The sequence below is a fragment of the Phacochoerus africanus genome, chromosome 5, assembly GCF_016906955.1.
Source record: "Phacochoerus africanus isolate WHEZ1 chromosome 5, ROS_Pafr_v1, whole genome shotgun sequence".
Lineage (NCBI taxonomy): Eukaryota > Metazoa > Chordata > Mammalia > Artiodactyla > Suidae > Phacochoerus > Phacochoerus africanus.
In genome coordinates, this window is record NC_062548.1 from 8,214,650 (window position 1) to 8,234,893 (window position 20,244).

Consider the following 20,244-nt stretch of genomic DNA (forward strand, 5'->3'; position numbering starts at 1 on the left):
TGTACCACATCTTCAGTTTGGGCACGTTCTTAACCTGAGACAGCAATCTAAAGTTTTTCATCTGTGGTCTTGGCTCCAGTCCTGAAGAACCTCTGCCCCGACCCTGCTAAGCCCATAAACGCCCTCTCTTGCCTGAGCGCTTACAAGTTAGGGTCTGAACCTCAGGACCGACAGAATTGACTAGTACAGAGGCTGGCTGTCTGCCTCTCACATGAGAGTCAATGCATGAGTGGTCCATCCGACATCCTTTCATCCCTTCTTGTCGTCTTTGGTGCTGGCGAGTGGGGCGGGGTGAGGAGGGGCCAGCCACGGTCCTGGCATTTTAAGATCTTAGGAGTTATAGATGCATTTCCTTGGTGAGGGAAGACTCTTAAGCAAGTGGGGACAGTGACTTATCCAGCTCTTGCCACTCGAAGCAGTCCCCCAGCCCGACCCCCAGGGCTAGATGCCAGAGAACCTCCTTTGGGAGAGTCTTTCCCAGCCCTAGTCCCCGAGGGCAGAGGAGGGGCAGGTCAGGGCTAGGGAGGCCGAAGGATGGTCAGAACGCATGCGCAGGGCAAGGGGGCGGGAGGACCTGGGAGTCGGGGGGATGGAGGCTGAGCGGGGGGTCTTGGGGAAGGAGAGGGAGCTGCAGGGCGCTGGGGAGGCAGGAAGCTGGGCCTTCTTCAAGGCGCCAAGTCTACACCTCAGCCACCCAACAGGAGGAGTTGCTACTGTCATTGCCGTTTCACAGACGAGAAAACTGACACCCAGAGAGAAGTAACTCGCCCAAGGTCACCTGCTGGTGATGGCAGAGCTGGAATTCACATTCAGATCCGACGGGCTTCTGCTTGCTCCATCCTCCACCCCGTTCCGTGCACCGGTGAGCATGGCCGGGACTGCTACCCACCCCGGAGGCCGGGTTCCGCCCGCCGAGGGCCACGTGAGCTGAGAGGTGAGCCCCCCGCCGCCGTCCTCCGCCGGCCCGAGGGCTGGGTGGGCTCTGCCCAGAGACGAAGCCTCCCCTCGCCGGGCCTCGGGGGGGGGGAGCCAACGGAAGGTCCGCACCGTGGGCGGAAGGGGCGGAGGAGCGGCTGCGCAGAGGGAAGCCCCGCCGCCGGGAGGCAGAGACCCGACGGTGCCCCGCGGAGGTGGGGTCGAGGGTGGGGAGCTCAGGGGCGTGCAGAACGTTACCCGCGGGGCGTGATCTGGGGGCAGATGGCCAGGTCAGGGCCCATCTTTGGGTCTGGAAATGTCACTGGGGCTTTGGGGCCACTGAAGGGCCCAGGAGGGCAGTCAGCGGGAAGGAACCTCTGACCAAACCTAAATCAGTTTGCAGCCCACGTACCCTCAAACTCCTGGTGTTAAAGTGGGGTGGGTGTGTGCGTGCGTGCGTGTGTGTGTGTGTGTGTGTGTGTGTGTGAGGCCGCCTGCGGCCCAGATGGTTCCTTCCCGGTCTCTTGCCGGTTCCAGCCCGGGGTGCGTTTTGTCTTGTCTCCCTACTCCTTTGGCCAGTATAGTCCTAGGCTGTCTGGCCGTCAGGTGAGTGGGAGGGGGACCCCAAAGTTGGCACACGGAGGCTCAGGGAGATGCTGCCAAAGGAAACCCAGGCCCCACGGGGACGCAGCTCTTCTACTTTCCGCCGTCAAGCTGTTACCGAACCCAAGTTGGCTCTGATCGCTGCACAACAGGCCAATACATTAGGAGAGGAGTTGGGGCAGGCACAAGACTTTAATCGGAAGGCTGGCAGACCCAGAAGATGGCAGACCAGTGTCTCAAAAAACCGTCTTGCCTCAGCCTGAATGCAGGCTTCTTTTATACTGAGAAAGGGGAGGGGCCACCGGTCACTCCCTCGCTGTCACTTGCTTGGGGGAAGGGCTCCCTGCAATGCTGACCAACGGCTGCACAGGGCCACTAAGGGTCGCTCAGGGTTGCTTCCTTACAGCTCCCCACTGTCAGTGTCCCTTCCACAATCTTGCCAGAAAAGGGGCGATGATCCTTCTGGCTACTTCCGGTCGAACATGGGCCATGAGGGGGTGATCAGGGAATGGAATTGATGAGCCTTGTGCTGGGAATATTAAGTAATGCAGTTCTCTTTCCGTATCTACGACGACTGAAACTTGGGAAAATTCCTGCTACAATGAAATTCTAATCTCAACATTTATCCTTTTTTCCTTTTTGTCTTTTCTTGGGCTGCTCCTGCGGCATATGGAGGTTCCCAGGCTAGGGGTCTAATCGGAGCTACAGCTGCCGGCCTACGCCAGAGTCACAGCAATGCGGGACCCGAGCTGCGCCTGTGACCTACACCACAGCTCACGGCAACGCCGGATCCTTGACCCACTGAGCGAGGCCAGGGACCGAACCCGCAACCTCATGGTTCTTAGTCGGATTCATTAACCACTGAGCCACGACGGGAACTCCAGTATCTATCCTCTTTAAAGAGCTACCTTATGTCTTCTAAGAGTTCACAAACCCATCGCTCTCTAGACCTCTCAGGAGTTGGGTCATTTTCTGGTGTCAGTGGGGCTGCTGTACCCCTGGTGTGGTGAACCCATGGCTTTACTCCAGCTAACTGAACAGATGAGTGCGTGATCAGTAAGACCGTGCGGGGTTCTGTCCACCCTGCCGTCGGCTGGTGCTCAGGCCCTTCTCCTCTCCAGGTTTTAAGGAGGTCTTGGTCTCCAGGTCGGAAAGGATGTGAGCCTAACTCGGCTGGATAGGCGGACCTATTGGAAGCAAACTCATCAGCAGAGGTTAGTATTGTGCCCAGAGTGTTAACATATTTGTCAACTGCTCGGCCTTTCAGAGCACTTTTCGAGTCCCCCGCTCGAGCAGACCCCTGGAATGGCCCGCCAGTATTTCAGAGGGGCTTAATTTAAGCCTGCTTCTGGGCGCCACTCTGACCCATAGCGGGGCAGCCGGCAAGACCTTATTCCAAGTTAAATGGTCTCTGGACATAGTTTAGCAATGCTTCTCTTTAATGTATGACTCATTTTCTCCGTCTTTCCTCTTGATTGTGGTCTCCAGGATGAAGGAATTTGCAGTGGTTTAGATACCTGTTGGGTTATGCTGGAGACAAAAGCAGGTCCATTTTCCCTTGGAAGGGAGTTAGGCAGTCCAAGTCAGGGCATAATTTCCTTCAAGCTTTAGCCACTTCGGAGGCTTTTTCTGTGCTGGCAGAATATGCTTGCACCCATCCTGAAAAAGTATCCACACATCCTAGCAGGTATCTGAAATTTCCCGCGGCTTGAGGCACTTGGGTAAAGTCTGTTCGCCAGTTTTCCGAGGGGCAGGTTCCTCTGTGTTGGGTTCCCATCTGGGAGGCCTCACAGCAGCCTTTGGATTATATTTAGCACAGATCATGCAGTTCTGAGGGACTCGCTGGATGGTTCTTTGTAGGTTAGATCCCATTATATATTTTTGAATCCATTGCAAGCTGGCGTGTCTCTCGTAGTGGGTACTATTATGAATGTGCTGTAGCACAGGGCCCAAGAGGGCCCCGGGGATCCAAACAAGTGCTGTGCACTGCATTTCCAGCCAGGTGAGCCGTGGTCAAGACTGAACCCCCCACTCTCTGGCCCTCTCCTTGTCCTTTTCTGAATATACTGGCTGGTGTTTTGACAAGTCCGTCTGTGCGAGAAGCGACCCTAACCTGGCTCAATAATTGCCTTCCTTTGCTGCCTTCTTTGCAGCTCGGTCAGCTGTCCGGTTGAATTTGGTGCCCTGGGATGTGCCTGGCCTCTCAGAGACCCCGGCAGGTGGAAAGCACTGTATCGCGTGATGAGTTTTTGTGTCTCTTCTCCCCAGTGGTTACCTGTGAGTTCCTGTCTTTTTTTCATGCCCGCTTCTCCCCATTGGCCTAAGCCGGGCATGGGGCGCCCAGTTAGTACATAGTTCATTTCTGTGGTGTGAATGGGTCATGGCTGGTGGCCAGGAGGGTGCATGGAGGGGGCAGCACCCCCAGCTTGGCTGAAGATGTGGGACTTCAAAGGTTTAGAGGGAGACAACCCGGGTTGGAGGTGCTTGGGACTGATGGTGGTGTCAGGCGTGGAGGGAGACGTGGCAGGTGCTGGGGTGGAGGGGTGGGCTCCTGGGAGACTTTATGAAGGAAAAACTGAGAGGATAAGAAGGTCGAGGAGGTGGAAATATGGGGGATAGGGCGAAGCCAGCGTGAGCTCCAGTCTAGAGTCTGGGTGATGGAGAAGATGATGAAAGGGGGAAGACACTGAGGTCAGGTTTAGACAAGTTGGGGTTCAGAGGGTGGGGGACAGGAAGGGGCTCAGACCATCGGTTGAAAATGTCCAGCGTATTCCATTCCATCCAGAGGAAGGGGGTCTAGACGCAGCCAGGACTCCTACCCGGGGAGCGTTAAGGCCAGGACTTCTCGCTCTCTGGTCCAGCCCACTTCATCCTTTTACAGTGAAGGGAAGCCGAGGCCCTGAGGTTCAGGTGTCCTCATCAGAATCGCCTGTGGAGTGAGGGGAGATTGAAACGGGAGCTGTGAGAGTTCCCGTCGTGGCGCAGCGGAAACGAATCCAACTAGGAACCATGAGGGTGCAGGTTCGATCCCTGGCCTCGCTTAGTGGGTTCAAGATCCAGCGTTGCTGTGAGCGGTGGCGTAGGTCGCAGACGCGGCTTGGACCTGGCTTGCCTGTGGCGTAGGCTGCAGCTGCAGTTCCAATTAGACCCCTAGCCTGGGAGCCCCCATATGCCATGGGTGTGGCCCTAAAAAGACCAAAAAAAAAAAAAAAAAGAGAGATTTGCAGAGAGGGCAGGATGCATATTGGATGTGGGAAGTAGAGAAACTGGTAAATGACGGAGGAGAAAGCGCTTTAGAACTGTACCAAGCGCTCTGACAGGTGTGAAAGCGGAACAGTTGTCAACCCTTTCATAAACAGCATATTTCTCTGCCCTCTGCCATTAGGCTTGTTCTGCTGTGGTGATCAGCACTTCTCAGACACACTCCTTGCCCCCGGCTGCAGGGAGGGGGCCACGTGGGGCTGGGAAGAAGCCCCAGGGCCTGGGTACAAGGTGGGAAGGGGAGAGGGAGGCGCCCTCACTCCAGGGCCTTGTCTTCCTCGCTCACAGGCACAGCTTGTCTGTTTAAGCAGAAGCCTCCAGGCCTGACAGGAAGGGTGAGACTTGGGAAGAAGGGCTGCGTCTTGGGGCGTCGGCCCCCCCCCCTCCTTTGCCGTGTCTCTCCCTCACCTCCTGATGCCGCCTTTCTGCAGTGCCAGGTGGCCAGGGTCATCATGGTGCCCACAGATGCCCATGGACAGGCCCAGCCCTCCCCGCAGCACGCCAGGCTCCCAGCCTGCCCGGTTCCTTCCCCTGCTCCTCCTTCTCCGCCTCAGGGAAACTCATTCCTTAGGGCTGCTGGGAGCAGAGGCTGATGGGAAGCAGACTGGCTGAATACATTTGCCCTTAGGTTATGAGTGGCCCCCGGCCTCTTTTCCCTCAGGAATGTTTGCATTTTAGGACAAGTTGGTCCCACCCCCAACTTTCACCAAGCCCCTGGGCCTGAGCACTGTGCCTGACACTTGGGTTTGCAGAATTTTATTTTACCTTATTTTTGGCTTTTTAGGGCTGTGCTCACAGCATATGGAGGTTCCCAGGCTAGGGGTAGAATCAGAGCTGCAGCTGCTGGCCTATACCACGGCCACAGGCACGCCAGATCCCAGCCACAGCTTGTGGCAAAGCCAGATCCTTAACCCACTGAGCAGGATCAGGGATCGAACCTGAGTCCTCCTGGATCCCGGTTGGATTCGTTACCACTGAGCCACAAGGGCAGCTCCGGTTTGCAGAATTTTATTTGGTCCTCCTATTGACTTCACTAGGCAGGTGTTATCTCCTTTTCCAAATAGGGGACCCAAGGTCCTGAGTGTTCTAGCAAGTTCTCCGAGGTTATCCAGCCAGCAAGTGATAAAGCTGGGACACCGCCACGGGCTGCTAAAGCCAAATCCGGCCAGCACGTACCTTCTCCATCGCAGGTGCTCCTTCTAAAGAAGACATCCTCATGGCAGATGGTGGTGAAGGCGAGCTTAGAGGGATGCTTCACTGAGGGAGGGCCTTGACCTCCAGGCTTAGAGGGAACCCAGGGCTTCAGGGAGGTCTGTGAGACTCAAACTGTTTTTAAAACTTTCTGTGTGCACATGGTCTGCTTATTTTTCAACAGAGAGCTCCTCCTGGCCAGTGGACCCACGTCCATCTCCCCAGGTTCTGAGGCAGGAAGGCCAGTCACTGAGTAAAGGCACTTCCTTCAGGCCCTCATTGCCTTTTTTTTTTTTTTTGTCTTTTTGCCCTTTCTAGGGCCATTCCGTGGCATATGGAGGTTCCCAGGCTAGGGGTCTAATTGGAGCTGCAGCTGCCAGCCGACACCACAGCTGCAGCAATGCGGGATCTGAGCCGTGTCTGCAACCTACACCACAGCTCACAGCAACGCCGGATCCTTAATCCACTGAGAAAGGCCAGGGATCGAACCTGCAACCTCATGGTTTTTAGTCGGATTCGTTAACCACTGAGCCACCAGGGGAACTCCATTTTATTTTATTTTATTTTTTTTTAATAGCTACACCTGCGTTCTTTGGATGTTCCAGGGCCAGGAAGTGAATCTGAGCTGCAGCTGTGGCAGCGCTAGATCCTTTAACCCACTGTGCTGGGCTAGGGATGAAATCCATGCCTCTGCAGCGACCCAAGCCCCTGCAGTCAGAATCTTAACCCACTGCGCCACAGTGGGAACGCCAGGCCCCAGTTTTAGTATCTCCCTTGGTGCTCATTCTCAAATCTCAAAAGGCAAATAGTAGCTGACAGCTGACTGGAGTGGCCAGTTAGGTGGTCACAGAATTGAGAGGTTAGAACTTTCAAGCTGGGAGGGGAGGCCTCGTCCAACCTCTTTATTTTATAGAGGTGGAAGTGGGGCTCCAAGAAGATCGCCCAGTGAATTGACGGCAGAAAATGGTTTTTTTTAGGCTCGCCAGAGACCTGTAAGGCTTGGATGGTTAATCAGGGCAAAGAAATCAGCACTTTCCGAGCCTCACGTGTGTGCTAACACCTGCAGGCATCTTCTTCTTGACCCTGTGCTGTCGAGACACCCTCCCTGTTCCCTCGTGCAGGTGATGCTGACTTTGGAGGACAAAGCCGTGAAGTGGTTCACCTGGGCCGTGGCCTTGACCTCCCTGGGCTTCCTGCTTCTGCTGCTGGTCTCCATCTTCCCCTTCTGGGTGCGTCTTGTGAAGGACGAGTCCCAGGAAGTGTTTTTCAGCGGCCTGTTTGAGAACTGCTTCCAGATCAAGTGCTGGAAGCCTCGGCCCTTGTCAAGTATGGAGGGATGGGGGCAGGGGATAGGGCAGCGTGGGGGGTGCTGGGCGACGGAGGCCTGGCGGGGCCAGGTGGGACAGAATTTAACATGCCTGCTAGGACCTTTTCTCTGGGTCTGCCCTCTCTTGGGGTTAGAGGGAAGTGGGCAGCTGGGGCGCGCCCTGTCTGGCGAGGTCGATCACTGGAGACCTCGGCAGATGCCTCGGCAGCAAAGTTCATTCCCCCAGGAGGGGCTGCCTTCAGTCTGGACAGACAGCCCCGAGCCAGGGGAACAGCCTGTCTCGCAGAGCAAAGGCTGGATTTCGGCCCCAGTTGTCCCCTCTGCCATGTGCCTGTCCAGCTGTGGGTGGCACCTCTGCAGAAGGTGGGCTTGGGCCTGGCGACCACTTTTTCTTTTTCGGGCTGCACCTGCGGCATGTGGAGGTTCCCAGGCTGGCAGCTGAATCAGAGCTTTCACTGCCAGCCTACGCCACAGCCAAGGCAACTCGTGATCGAGCTGCATCTGTGGCCTACACCACAGCTCACGGCAGCGCTAGATCCCTGATCCACTGAGCAAGGCCAGGGATCAAACCCACGTCCTCACCGATACTAGTCGGATTTGTTTCCGCCGCGCCACAACGGGAACTGTGGGTACCAGGTTTTCAGTGGACTGCGCCTAAGTATGGGCTCAGTGGATGGTAAAGGCACGTGAGATCATATTTTACAAGGAACTTTGGGAGGTCGGGGGATGTTTGCCTGGGAAAGGGGGGGACCTTGGGAGGGCTGTCTCCTGGGAACAGGAGAGGAGAGGCCCCTCGGGAGTAGACGGCCCAGACCGTGTGCGCTCTGTGGTCTAGGGTCCTCAGCCTGGGCGCCACTGACATCTTGGGGGGATGATCTTTGGTGGCGGAGGCTCTCCCATTGCCCAGAGGATGGTCCGTAACACCCCCCGCCCTCTTCTCCCCGCTCGATTCCATGAGCAGCCCCCTCCCCTGCCTCAGTTGTGACAACCAGAATTACCTCCTGGGATGGCCTGATATCTCCTGGGGGGTCAGCACTGCCCGCACTTGAGAACCACTGGTTTGACCCGAGGGGAGATTCTAGAATATCTAGGTCTTCCACACCTATAGATATTCTGTCCCAGCCCCGGCTGCTCTCGAGCACTCTGCCTGCTTAGGAGGGCATAAACCTCATTTTAACAAGTCTGGGAGTTCCCGTCATAACGAATCCGACTAGGAATCATGAGGTTGCGGGTTCGATCCCTGCCCTTGCTCAGGGGGTTAAGGGCTGGCATTGCTGTGAGCTGTGGTGTAGGTTGCAGACGAGGCTCGGATCCCGCGTTGCTGTGGCTCTGGCGTAGGCCAGCGGCTACAGCTCTGATTCGACCCCCAGCCTGGGAACCTCCATATGCTATGGGAGCGGCTCAAGAAAAGGCAAAAAAACAAAAAACACCCCCCCCCAAAAAAACACCTCATTTTAGCAAGTCTGAATCATGCTGACAGTAGGAGAATGAACCCCCCCCCCCAGCCCCCATCCTTGGTCTGCCTCATTCCTCCTATTAACCAGGGTAATTACATAGGGGTTGGGGGGCCTCCCTGCGGAGTTCAGAACATCCTGGTCTCACACAGTGGGTATTTTCCACCCGTGACTGATTGCAGTGTGACCAATACAGAGGCGATTCTTCACATGTCCACATGCAACAGATTTTATCGTGACCATTTCATGTTGTTGGTCAAAGCCACCGATTTTCCCCAGATCATAACGTGGTTTTCCCATGTGCTTTGAAACAAGCAGATGCACACAACAGTGTTTGTTAAGAATTGAATAATGATCTCGCCGCCTAAAATTGCCCATGTCAGAGTTCCCGTCTTGGCTCGGTGGTCAACGAATCTGACTAGGAACCATGAGGTTGCGGGTTCGATCCCTGGCCTCGCTCAGTGGGTTAAGGATCCAGCATTGCCCTGAGCTGTGATGTAGGTGGCAGACGCAGCTCGGTTCCCCCATTGCTGTGGCTCTGGCGTATTAGACCCCTAGCCTGGGAACCTCCATATGCTGTGGGAAGCGGCCCTAGAAAAGGCAAAAAGACCAAAAAAAAAAAAAATTTGCTTATGTCATTGCTTTCATGTCATGGGGAACGAGATGGGCTGGGCCAGGTGGCCAGCTTGGAGCCTTGATCCCAGGCTACGCTTGGGGACCTGAGGGTGGCTGGGCTCCGGGGCCATGCCCACCCGGTCCCTGGGGGGCTCTGCCCTAGGGGTCGGGGTGCCCGGCCCCAGCCCACGCTCCCTCCCTCCCCTGCAGTTTACATCGTCCTCGGCCGCGTGTTCCTGCTGTGCGCCGTCCTCTTCTCCTTCCTCACCGTCTTCGCCATGGTGTCCTTTGCGTCTGACCTCTTTCTGGGGACCCGGAAGCACAACCTGGTGTCCGCCTTCATCAGCTTCCTCACAGGTGTGGATCAGCAGGTGGGGGTCCAGCCTTGGGGTGGGGGCCGGGGGCGGGGGGTGGTCTCTGAGGTCAGGGGGCACTTTTGAGGGCCCCTCTCCTCTCTTGCCTTCTCCCCCAAGTAGCAACCCCCACACGTGCCCCCTCAGGATTTATGGTCCCCTCCTTTGGGCTTCCTGGCACGTTGCACCTGCAGCGGGCACGGCCCTTACTCTCTGGCGTGGCCTCATCTGTCCAGGGGTCTTTTCCCCACAACCTCTATCCTAGCGGCTGTCATAGGATCTGGTACAGGGTTGTAATATCCTTGAAATCAACGGATATAAATGAAATATGTTTCTTGGATGAGCAAATGGAAGAGACTCTCTCTGCCTCGTGGAACCTTTTGACTTTAAAAGGCTGACCAAGGCCCCCTCCTGGGAGGCCCCCATCAGATGGAGGAGGTGGAACGCTCACAGTGGGAAAATCAGGTTGAGTTTCACCCACGGTGTCACACCCAGGGGGACCCCATCTGGAGTCAGCCCAGGGCAGGGCCACAGAGGGTGCCTGGGAGAGGGATTTCTGATCACCGGGTCCCGGGAAGGTGAGGCGTGTGGGCTCTGAGATGAGTTGGGAAGGAGGCGAGACAGGCACGTGGGGTGGAGGTTATCAGCTCCGAAAGGGCAGGAAAAAGCAGCCTCAGGCGGGAGCCACACAGGCTGTAGGGAGACCGGAGGGAAGGCGGGGACACGGGAGGAGAGCAAGGGTGCCTCCCTGTGCCCCTGCAGGGGCCTGTGCCTTCCTGGCCTTGTTGCTGCATGCCCTGGAGATGCAGAGTCTGAGGATGAAGCCCAACCCTCCCCACTTCTCCGTGCAGTGGCCTTACTACGCCCTGGGCTTCGGCATCCTTCTGTTCGTAGCGGCCGGTGAGTGTTCGGGCTGGTGCCCGCCTCCCCACCCTCTGTCTGGATTCAGGAGCTGTGGAAGCTCTAGAGTTGCGCTGTTGGAAACCACAGTCAGTAGCCACTAGTGGCTATTTTGCTTTAATTAATTAAAATGAAATACGGTTAGAAATGGAGTTCCTTGGTCATGCTGGCCACCCTTGAAATGTTCAGAAACCACTTTCTTATGTGTCTAGTGGCTGCCAGATGCAGGAAGTTCTGCCGGACGGTGCTGCTCCGGGGCCTCGGCCCTGTCCCCACTCCCCCCGGCCTCCCTCTTCTTAGGCTCCTCGACTTTGGAACCGGACCGCCAAGTATTTCTACTCTCCCTTTCACCACCCCAGCTCCTAAGTCTTTCTGTTCTCTCTCTTTATCGTGAAATCTAAGATCTCACACCTCCCTTGAATCCCTTTTTCTTTACCTATATTAACGTCATCTCAATTCTTTTTTGTCTTTCTGTTTTTTTCTAGGGCCACACCCCTGGCATGTGGAGGTTCCCAGGCGAGGGGCTGAATCAGAGCTGCAGCCACTGGCCTACGCCACAGCCACGGCAACGCCAGATCCAAGCCGCGTCTGCGACCTACACCACAGCTCACGGCAACGCCAGATCCTTAACCCACTGAGCAAGGGCAGGGACCGAACCCGCAACCTCATGGTTCCTAGTCGGATTCGTTAACCACTGCGCCACGACGGGAACTCCCGTCTTTCTTAACTTTTTAATTTGTGCTGCATTTGTAGTTATGTACTTTTTTAATACCCAGTTTTCTCTTTTTTCATGACTAATTTTGTCAGAGGTTTATCATTTTTTGTCTTCTCCGGGAACTAGCTTTTAACTTGCTTGAACCTTCATATTTTAAGTTTGTTTTCTATTTAATTAATTTTTGCTTCTTATTTTGAACTTTTCTTCCTACAGAAAGAATAGCATTTATTCTGCTATTCCTTTTCCAACTTCTTAAATCAAGGGTTTAAGCTCATTGATTATTTCTTTTCTAAGTAGGCGTTTAAAGCTTTAATTCCTCTCTAAGAATTGCATCTTTTTTTTTTGTCTTTTTTTTTGCTATTTCTTGGGCCGCTCTCGAGGCATATGGAGGTTCCCAGGCTAGGGGTCGAATTGGAGCTGTAGCCACCAGTCTACACCAGAGCCACAGCAATGCGGGATCCGAGCCGAGCGCGTCTGCAACCTACACCACAGCTCACGGCAACGCCGGATCGTCAACCCACTGAGCAAGGGCAGGGACAGGGACCGAACCCGCAACCTCATGGTTCCTAGTTGTATTCGTTAACCACTGCGCCACGACGGGAACTCCTAAGAATTGCATCTTTATTTGACTCTCTCATTTTTATGTGTCATATTTTTTGTTGTTCAAATATTTTTTTGAGTTCTCCTTATGATTTCTTCTTTGATCTATGAATTATTTTAAAGTGTTCTTTAAATTTTGAGGCATAGAGTTTTTATTGTATCTTGTGTTAATGATTTTAACTTTGAATTTGATAAGAGATCATGGTCTGTGTAGTCCTGATATTTGCAGATTTATTGAGACTTGCTCTAGAGCCTAGTCTGAGGTCCATTTTCATGTTTCATGTCCAATGCAACTTTTTATTTATAAACATTACATCACACTTGTTTATTATCTTGTTTAAACCTCAATTTAGAATTGTTATATTTTACTAGTGAATTGAACTTCTTTGTTTGTTTTGTTTTTAGGGTCACACGAGCAGCATATGAAAGTTCCCAGGGTAGGGGTTGAATCAGAGCTGCAACTGCAGGCCTGTGCCACAACCACAGCAACGTGGGATCTGAGATGCATCTGCGACCTACACCATAGCTCACGGCAATGCCAGATCCTTAACCCACTGAGCGAGGCCAGGGATTGAACCCACAACCTCATGGTTCCTAGTTGGATTCATTTCTACTGTGCCACGATGGAACTCCTGTAAAGACTGTTTTATTTGATATTACTCTAGCTACCTCTGCCTTTTTTAGATTAGTATTTGCCTGTTATATCTCTCCTAAACCTGTCTCTGAGGTTTCCCTTGTGGTGCAGTGGGTTGAGGATCTGGTGGTGTCACTGCAGTGGTTTGGGTTGCTGCTGTAGCACAGGTTTGATCCCTGGCCCAGGAACTTCCACATGCCAAGGGCATGGGTAAAAAAACAAGATAAAATAAAACAAAACAAAAAACCTATCTCTGTCTTCATGTTTTGAATGTCTCTTATAGATATCTTATGATTGGATTTTTTCATCTAGCTTTTTTTTTTTTTGTCTTTTTGCTATTTCTTTGCGCTGCTCCACGGCATATAGAGGTTCCCAGGCTAGGGGTCGAATTGGAGCTGTAGCCTCCAGCCTACACCACAGTCATAGCAACTTGGGATCCAAGCTGCGTCTGCAGCCTACAGCACAGCTCATGGCAATGCTGGATCCTTAACCCCCTGAGCGAGGCCAGGGATCAAACCCGCAACCACATGGTTCCCAGTTGGATTTGTTTCCTCTGCGCCATGACGGGAACTCCTGATTGAATTTTATGTACGTAACTCTCATTACATCTCCTCCCTCTTTGGTTTGGAAGTTATGTGGTCTATTTTCATTCATGCAGTAGTTGTTTTTGACATTTTAGCATGCTTAGTTAATCAGCATATTTATTCTCTTCATAAATAATTCAAGGACACCCCCCCCCCCCAATTGATATGCTCTTTTGTCCAATGTTTCGGTTTCTTTGGTGTTTTTTAAATTCTATACACTTGAAATTATTATTTTGGGCATTTAACATTTTAAAAAATTACCCACATATTTATCAATGTAGTTGCTCATCAAACCTCAGACCTTCTAAGATAATTATCCTGAAGTACGTCCTTTATGTTGCTTTTTAATGAGGACCAGAGATGGGCTCTCTCGTATTTTATTTGTAGAGGTTACCTTTCACCTTTGTTTATTAAAGCTAGTTTTGCTGAATGTACATTTTTTTCTTTTCTGGCCGCCCTGTGGCTTGTGGAGTTCCTGGGCCAGGCATCAGATCCAAGCTGCAGTTGTGACCTATTGCGACGCTCTGTACTGGTCGGGAGATCGAACCCGCGTCCTGGTGCTGCAGAGATGCCGCCAAGCCCATTGCGCCACGGCAGGAACTCCTGAACATCCATTTTTTTTTTTTTTTTTTTTGCTATTTCTTGGGCCGCTCCCGCGGCATATGGAGGTTCCCAGGCCAGGGGTTGAATTGGAGCTGTAGCCACCGGCCTACGCCAGAGCCACAGCAACGCGGGATCTGAGCCGCGTCTGCAACCTACACCACAGCTCACGGCAACGCCGGATCGTTAACCCACTGAGCAAGGGCAGGGACCGAACCCGCAACCTCATGGTTCCCAGTCGGATTCGTTAACCACTGCGCCGCGACAGGAACTCCTGAGCATCCATTTTTAAGTTGACTCCTACGCTCTCAGCATTCAAGGTTTTCTTCAATTATTGTCTCTCTTCCGTTCTTGTTGTTGCTAAGTCGGCTCTCTTTAAAAACCCTGTTCTTTTTGAGGCAGCTGTCTTTTCTCTGAGGCTTTCTTTGGTATTTGGCAGGGTATGGATGTTTGTGTTAGGATTTGATGGGTGACCTGAATCTGCGGAGTGATAACTTTCAGCATTTCTGGAATCTTTTTAATCTCCCTCCCATTATCTTTCTCCTTTTTTTAAAAAGGTCCTTCGTGGAACTCCAGGAAGATTTCTGCAAGACCTTTGCTACCCTGGTCCTAAATTTCTCTTAGGTTCTCTTTCCTATTTTCTGTCTGTCTCTCTGGGCTTCATTCTGAGTAACTTATATAGATGTATCTTCAATTTAACCAATCTTTTTTGACATGTGTCTGATCTGTTTCACCTAGGTATTAGATTTGTATTTCAACTAATCTGTGTTATAACTCGAAGTTGTATTTTTCTGTAAATCTCATCATTTCAATGCTTTTCCTTCTATTTAAAATCTATTCTCCAAATATATTTTTATTATAACATATTAAAATATTTATTTTATATTCCATATCTTCTAACAACTGAATTACTTGCTGCTGTTTCTTGGTATGTTTTGTGTTTTTTGACTGTGAACTCATTTTCCTTGGTTTTTTTTTTTTTAATTGGTGGAAGTTCTTTGAGGCCTGTATTTAAAGTGTTTCCTCACAAAAGGGTTTGCATTTGCTTCTGCCCAGTGCTTGGGTGCATGACTACCTTGGGGTCACACCCAAAATACGTAGTAGCTATTGTGAATTTAGCTGCAGACCCACATTACAGCTAGCCCGTGTTTATGACTTCTCAGCCAATGCAGGTAACTTTGAACTTCTGGCTTCACATGGCCAACTCTTGTTAGAGCCCCCTGGGCTTTCCTTTTATTTTCTGTGTCCCAAGAGGCCAACACAGAGGAACGTCAGGGTCACCTGCAAGGGGAAAGGCTAATTATGTGCTTGCTTTAACTTTCTAGATTCCTGTTATCACAATGGTTTTGGCTTCAAAAAATGTCCTACGCTGATGCCAGCTTTGTGACGTGTTATGAATACGTTTTTGAAGAAATAATTAGAATTTTTGTTGTTTTTAGTGGGAGAGGATCTAGTCTGCTATGAAGCTGAGAGTAGATGTTGTCTTTTAGCTTAGTCTTAATACAACATTTATTATCCGCTCAAGGTATCTCCGTTTGTACTTATGAACCCTGATTCTCTTCTTCCTTTCTCTCACTTTATTGAGGGCCTCGAGCTGGTCTTGAAGAGGCCTGCGTTTTGTGTTTGACCATCCTCCCAGAAACGTTGTTTCTTACCTATTAATGGTTAGCCAAGTTCCGGCACTGGCCACGGTTCCGAGAGTTTTATCCATCTTGTCCTTGGATGTATCATTTCCCCTTCTGTTCCTGGAATACCCTACGTTGTAGGGAGAAGCAGGCGGGCAGAGGCCCACCAGAGGGAGTCAGGGCAGAGGAGGGAGTCTCTGACCTCTAGGGCACGGAGCCTGAGAGTCTCTGTCACCTGACCCAAAGTTTCGCTCTTACCTAGGTGCCATCTGCCTTGTTCGAGAAACAACCTGCCTTTGCTGCCATTGGTTGCTCATTCCCCCAAATACTGGGGAGATCCAGGGGATCGCTCACCTGGAGAGTCTGGGAGGAGACCTGAGCTCCATGCAGAAGGAGACACTGCTGAAGGGGGAGACCGCGATCTAGACCGGGAGAGCCTGGGCTCTGCCCTCCATCGGGCTGCGTGAGTGCGCGCGTCTCCGTGTACGTGCCTCCCTGTCTCCGCTGGGCTCAGCCACGGTTGCCGAAGTGCTTGAGGGCCCCACCAAGCCGCCGCGTCCCCATCCTCACAGCCAGTCTGTCTTGCTTGTGTTTGACATCTGTTAAAGGCTTTCTGAATGTTTCAGAGATTCCTGAGTTCCTTTTTATTTTATTGGGTTTTTTTGGGGGACAGGCATCATCAAGTAAAGGATGACTACGTCTTCATCCAGACCTCAACACCAGCCTGCAGTGTGGGGGGGTGGGCAAGGGGGATAGGCACAATGACCAAGTGACGTGAGCTGCTGTCAAACAAGAACTGAACAGCACAGAACCACAGCAGACGGTGTCTGCGTTCAGGACATTAAAAGGAAAAGGTGATGTCCTCAGCCAAAAGCGTGACTCCGCTCGGGAAGCTCTGCTCACATGTGTATTGGAGGGAAGGGGGTGGTTAGAGGTGAAAGCTTCCCCAGGGCTGAGCTCCCAGGTCTGGCAGTCTGAGCCCATGCCTCTGGGGAAAGCTTAGGCAAGTCAGCCGGTCGACATACCAGCAACCCATCCTTTCCCTGGAGCCAGAGGGCTTCTGCGGGCACCTCTAAAGTGCCCCCCTTCGCAGTCCTGAAGGAGATTTCAGACTGCATATAGCTGGGAGGTACACATGCTTTGGGGCAGTGGAGAGGCTGGAACTCCCTGGCCTCATGCCCACCCTTCCATCTTAACAATGCTGAGTAACTGCACCTCCCCATTTTCCTTTCTAAAGAACGTGCATAGGGAGTTCCCATCATGGCGCAGCTGAAATGAATCCGACTAGGATCCCTGGCCTCACTCAGTGGGTTAAGGATCTGGCATTGCCATGAGCTGTGGTATAGGCCCGCAGCTATAGCTCCAATTAGGCCTCTAGCCTGGGAAACTCCATATGCCACAGGTGTGGCCCTAAAAAGCCAAAAAAAAAGAGAAAAAAAAAGGTTGGCCTTGTGCAGTACACCATGGGGTGTGTGAGGTATCAAAATCACTTTCTGTGCTCCGGAGGCTCACACCCAAGCAGAAAAGCTAAGCAGAAATTCCCCAAAAACAAGCACTAGATGTTTTAGATTGGTGTAGTTTCTTACTACATTTCTCTCCAAAAGATATCTTGGGAGTTTCTTCTTTTTGCCTTGCCTGCAGCCCGTGGAAGTTCATAGGCCAGGGATTGAACATGCGCCACAGCAGTGACCTGAGCCATAGCACTTTCAGTGCCAGATTTTTAATTGCTAGGCCGCTAGGGAACTCCGGGAGTTTCTTTCTTATACAGATATGGTGACAGTCTAGTTCCAGTCTTCTCACATTTTCTCCTTAAAAAAGCCATATAGGAACTATAATGTTCAGTGAAACGAGGAATAGAGAAAATCTGCAAAGTCTGAAAGGTGCAACTGTGGCCCAAACCATCCTTTAACCAGCAGAATGAGGATGGGAAGCCACAACTGGGAGATCAGTGCAGTGGGCACAGTGGGCTGGGTCACGAGTGGTCCTAGCAGTGGCACGTTCCAAAAATCACTAGCAAATACACATTAACCTTCAGGTGTCTGAGGAGGAGCCACCCCCAGGGAATGGCTAAGACAAGAGTAGAGAAGAAACAGGGCATGGCGGTGTGTGTTGGGGAGGTGGGGAAGGCATGGAAGGTGCGTGGAAGTCCTTAAAGGAAAAGATTTCAGAAGGTACCACTGAGACAAGAGAGGAAATCACCTCAGCAGGCAGACGGCAGCATCCCTGATGAAGGCAGTATCTCCACAGGTGATGGGTGGAGAACAGAAGGAAGGAAGTGAGTGGTGGTCCAGCCCCTGGAACCAAGCTGGGATGTAAGAATCCGAGGAATCCCTGCTATGTGGGGAACTACATAGTAAAGAAAGTCTCCCTGAGTGTAGAGTGGAAAGAATGAGTCCTCACACTGAGAAACTGGGAATGCCCTTTCCACAGTATCCTCCTTCCAAGAGCTGGCCCAGGAGAATCAAACTCATTCAAATACGAGAGTGACACTGCAATAGCAATACAAAGGTGTTATTAAAAAAAGCAGAAGGGAAAGTGAAAGTTTGGATATGAAAAAAACTCACTAGGAGTTCCTGTCATGGCTCAGCAGTAATGAACCTGACTAGGATGTGGGTTTGATCCCTGGCCTTGCTCAGTGGGTTAAGGATTCAGTGTTGTTGCTGTGAGCTATGTTGTAGGTCACAGGTGAGGCTCAAATCCCAAGTTGCTGTGGCATAGGTTGGCAGCTGGGGAAAAAAAAAAAGAAGAAGGAGAAAGAGAAGGAGAGGGGGAGGGGGAGGGGAGGGAGAGGAGGAGGAGGAGGAAGAAGAGGAAGAAGAGGAAGAAGAGGAAGAAGAGAAAGAAGAAGAAAGAAGAAGAAAGAAGAAGAAGGCTCACCAGAAAAGTGTTGCCGCCAAGTGGAGGAATTATAATCCAACATTCAAGGATAAATTAAAAATCTTAAGGAAGCAATTGCAGCTAGGGGAAAAAAATCCCACAAACCAGAATTATAGGAACTTAGAGAAGAAATGTCCTGACAACAGAAGGAGAGGGACAGATAAGGGGAGGATATGAAGTGGGAACTGAGAGAATTCAAGAAAGAACTGGAAACAGTCAGAAGTGAAGACTAAGTTACCAGAAGCATCACAGAGAACAGATAGCAGAATAGGAAGAGACATAAAGGATAAGAACAATAAGAGTGAAGAAAATGAAATAAGAAAATGAAAAGATTAGAAAGTAAAAGCTATGACAGACAGGTAAAGGAGATCCAACATATATACAATTGGAGTCCCTGAGGACGAAAACAGAAATAAAGGAACAGAACAAATATTTAAAACTAAAATTCGCAAAAACTTTACTGAAATAAAGTTCTTTTCTATTGCAAAGGAACCTATTGGAAGGAGTGACATTTACTTAGGAAATCGATATGAGGCGGTCAACTTCTTTATTTAATAATAAATTTTTTTTACTGGACTAGACACTCTGTAGCAGTGCACTGCCTCTCTGTGGAATGGCCTGGGGACTACTTCCTTAATGCATGAAGACACAAAACTACTAGATACGCAAAAATGTGCCTGACAAGGGAATAAACAACCAATAGAAGCAGATGCCACAATGATCCAAATATTAGGGTTAGACACAAACTTTTAACTATTGTTAATCATTGATTCTGTCACCTGCTGTTCTATTTTCATTATCACTTGTTCAGTGTTGCTTGACAGATTTTCATTCATTTTATGATTTTTTTTCCCACATCCTTCCTCACAACTGATATTCTGATTTTCACTCCATAATTTAAGCTCCAAGCTTATCATTGTCCTTTGCACTCTCAGCTGATAACATCACTGGGAAAAGAGGATAAGAATGAATGCTTTAGAGTTCTCTTGTGGTGCCATGGGTTAAGGATCTTGCATTGTCACTGCAGTGGCCTGGGTTGCTGCTGTGGCGCAGGTTCAGTCTCTGGCCTGGGAACGTCCACATGCTATGGATGTAGCCAACAAAACAAAAATCTCTCTAGAATAATTTTAAAATAATCTACTTCAAGGGTGAGCAAACTACAGACCTTGTGTCAAATCCACATGCCCTGGCTGTTGAGCTCAAAACTTACAGTTTTAAAGGATTGTAAAAATAAAGAACAGACCGTGTGTCCTGAAAAGCCTAGGCTGGTTACTCTCTGGCCCTTTTCAGAAAAGGTTTCCTGAGCTCTAACCTAGACCATAAGCCATTTTTGATTCCTTTCTCCCCAGTTCAAAGGAGCACCTTTCTCTTCTCCAAGGCAGACCTGGAAACTTGTGATCTGATCCAGTCTTTCTCTGTCTCTTCCAGAATGCCCTTCTTTTGGTGTCTTCTCTGAACAATGTTTTTTAATATGGCTAGGTATAGCTCAGTTTTTCAAGACAGATTGGGCAAATCAAGCCGTTTCTCCTGGCCCTGGATGAGTCTTGTCCATCCCTCTTGGATCTTGGATGTGAGGGAGGGAGGAGACTCTCTCTCCAATATTATTTCTTTTTTTTCTTTTTTTCTTTTTTTTTTTTTGTCTTTTTGCTATTTCTTGGGCCGCTCCCACGGCATATGGAGGTTCCCAGGCTAGGGGTCGAATCAGAGCTGTAACCACCGGCCTACACCAGAGCCACAGCAACTCGGGATCCGAGCCGCGTCTGCAACCTACACCACCGCTCACGGCAATGCCGGATCGTTAACCCACTGAGCAAGGGCAGGGACCGAACCCGCAACCTCATGGTTCCTAGTCAGATTCGTTAACCACTCTGCCACGATGGCAACTCCTTTTTTTTTTTTTGTCTTCCAATATTATTTCTAAGATGGGTTGAAAACGTAATTTGTAGCATAAAAGAATGAGCATGGCTGGACTTTGCTCTGGCATGTAGTA

General features: G+C 50.9%; 1 protein-coding gene across 5 annotated transcripts; it reads left to right on the forward strand.

Annotated features, from left to right (window-relative positions):
* The first annotated feature begins 630 nt into the window (after positions 1-630).
* TMEM225B (transmembrane protein 225B) lies at positions 631-16,002 on the forward strand. 5 transcript variants are annotated; one of them, XM_047779626.1, is made up of 7 exons: positions 632-1,130; positions 2,640-2,732; positions 3,672-3,795; positions 7,092-7,296; positions 9,577-9,723; positions 10,482-10,619; positions 15,640-16,002. In XM_047779626.1, exons 3-7 carry the CDS (start codon positions 3,760-3,762, stop codon positions 15,801-15,803), a joined length of 690 nt encoding a protein of 229 aa, XP_047635582.1. In that variant the 5' UTR covers positions 632-1,130; positions 2,640-2,732; positions 3,672-3,759; the 3' UTR covers positions 15,804-16,002. The 5 variants fall into 5 exon arrangements, with proteins under 5 accessions (XP_047635585.1, XP_047635582.1, XP_047635583.1 ...); XM_047779627.1 differs by having other exon boundaries at positions 632-934; XM_047779628.1 differs by lacking the exon at positions 632-1,130 and adding an exon at positions 1,161-1,205.
* Positions 16,003-20,244: the final 4,242 nt, after the last annotated feature.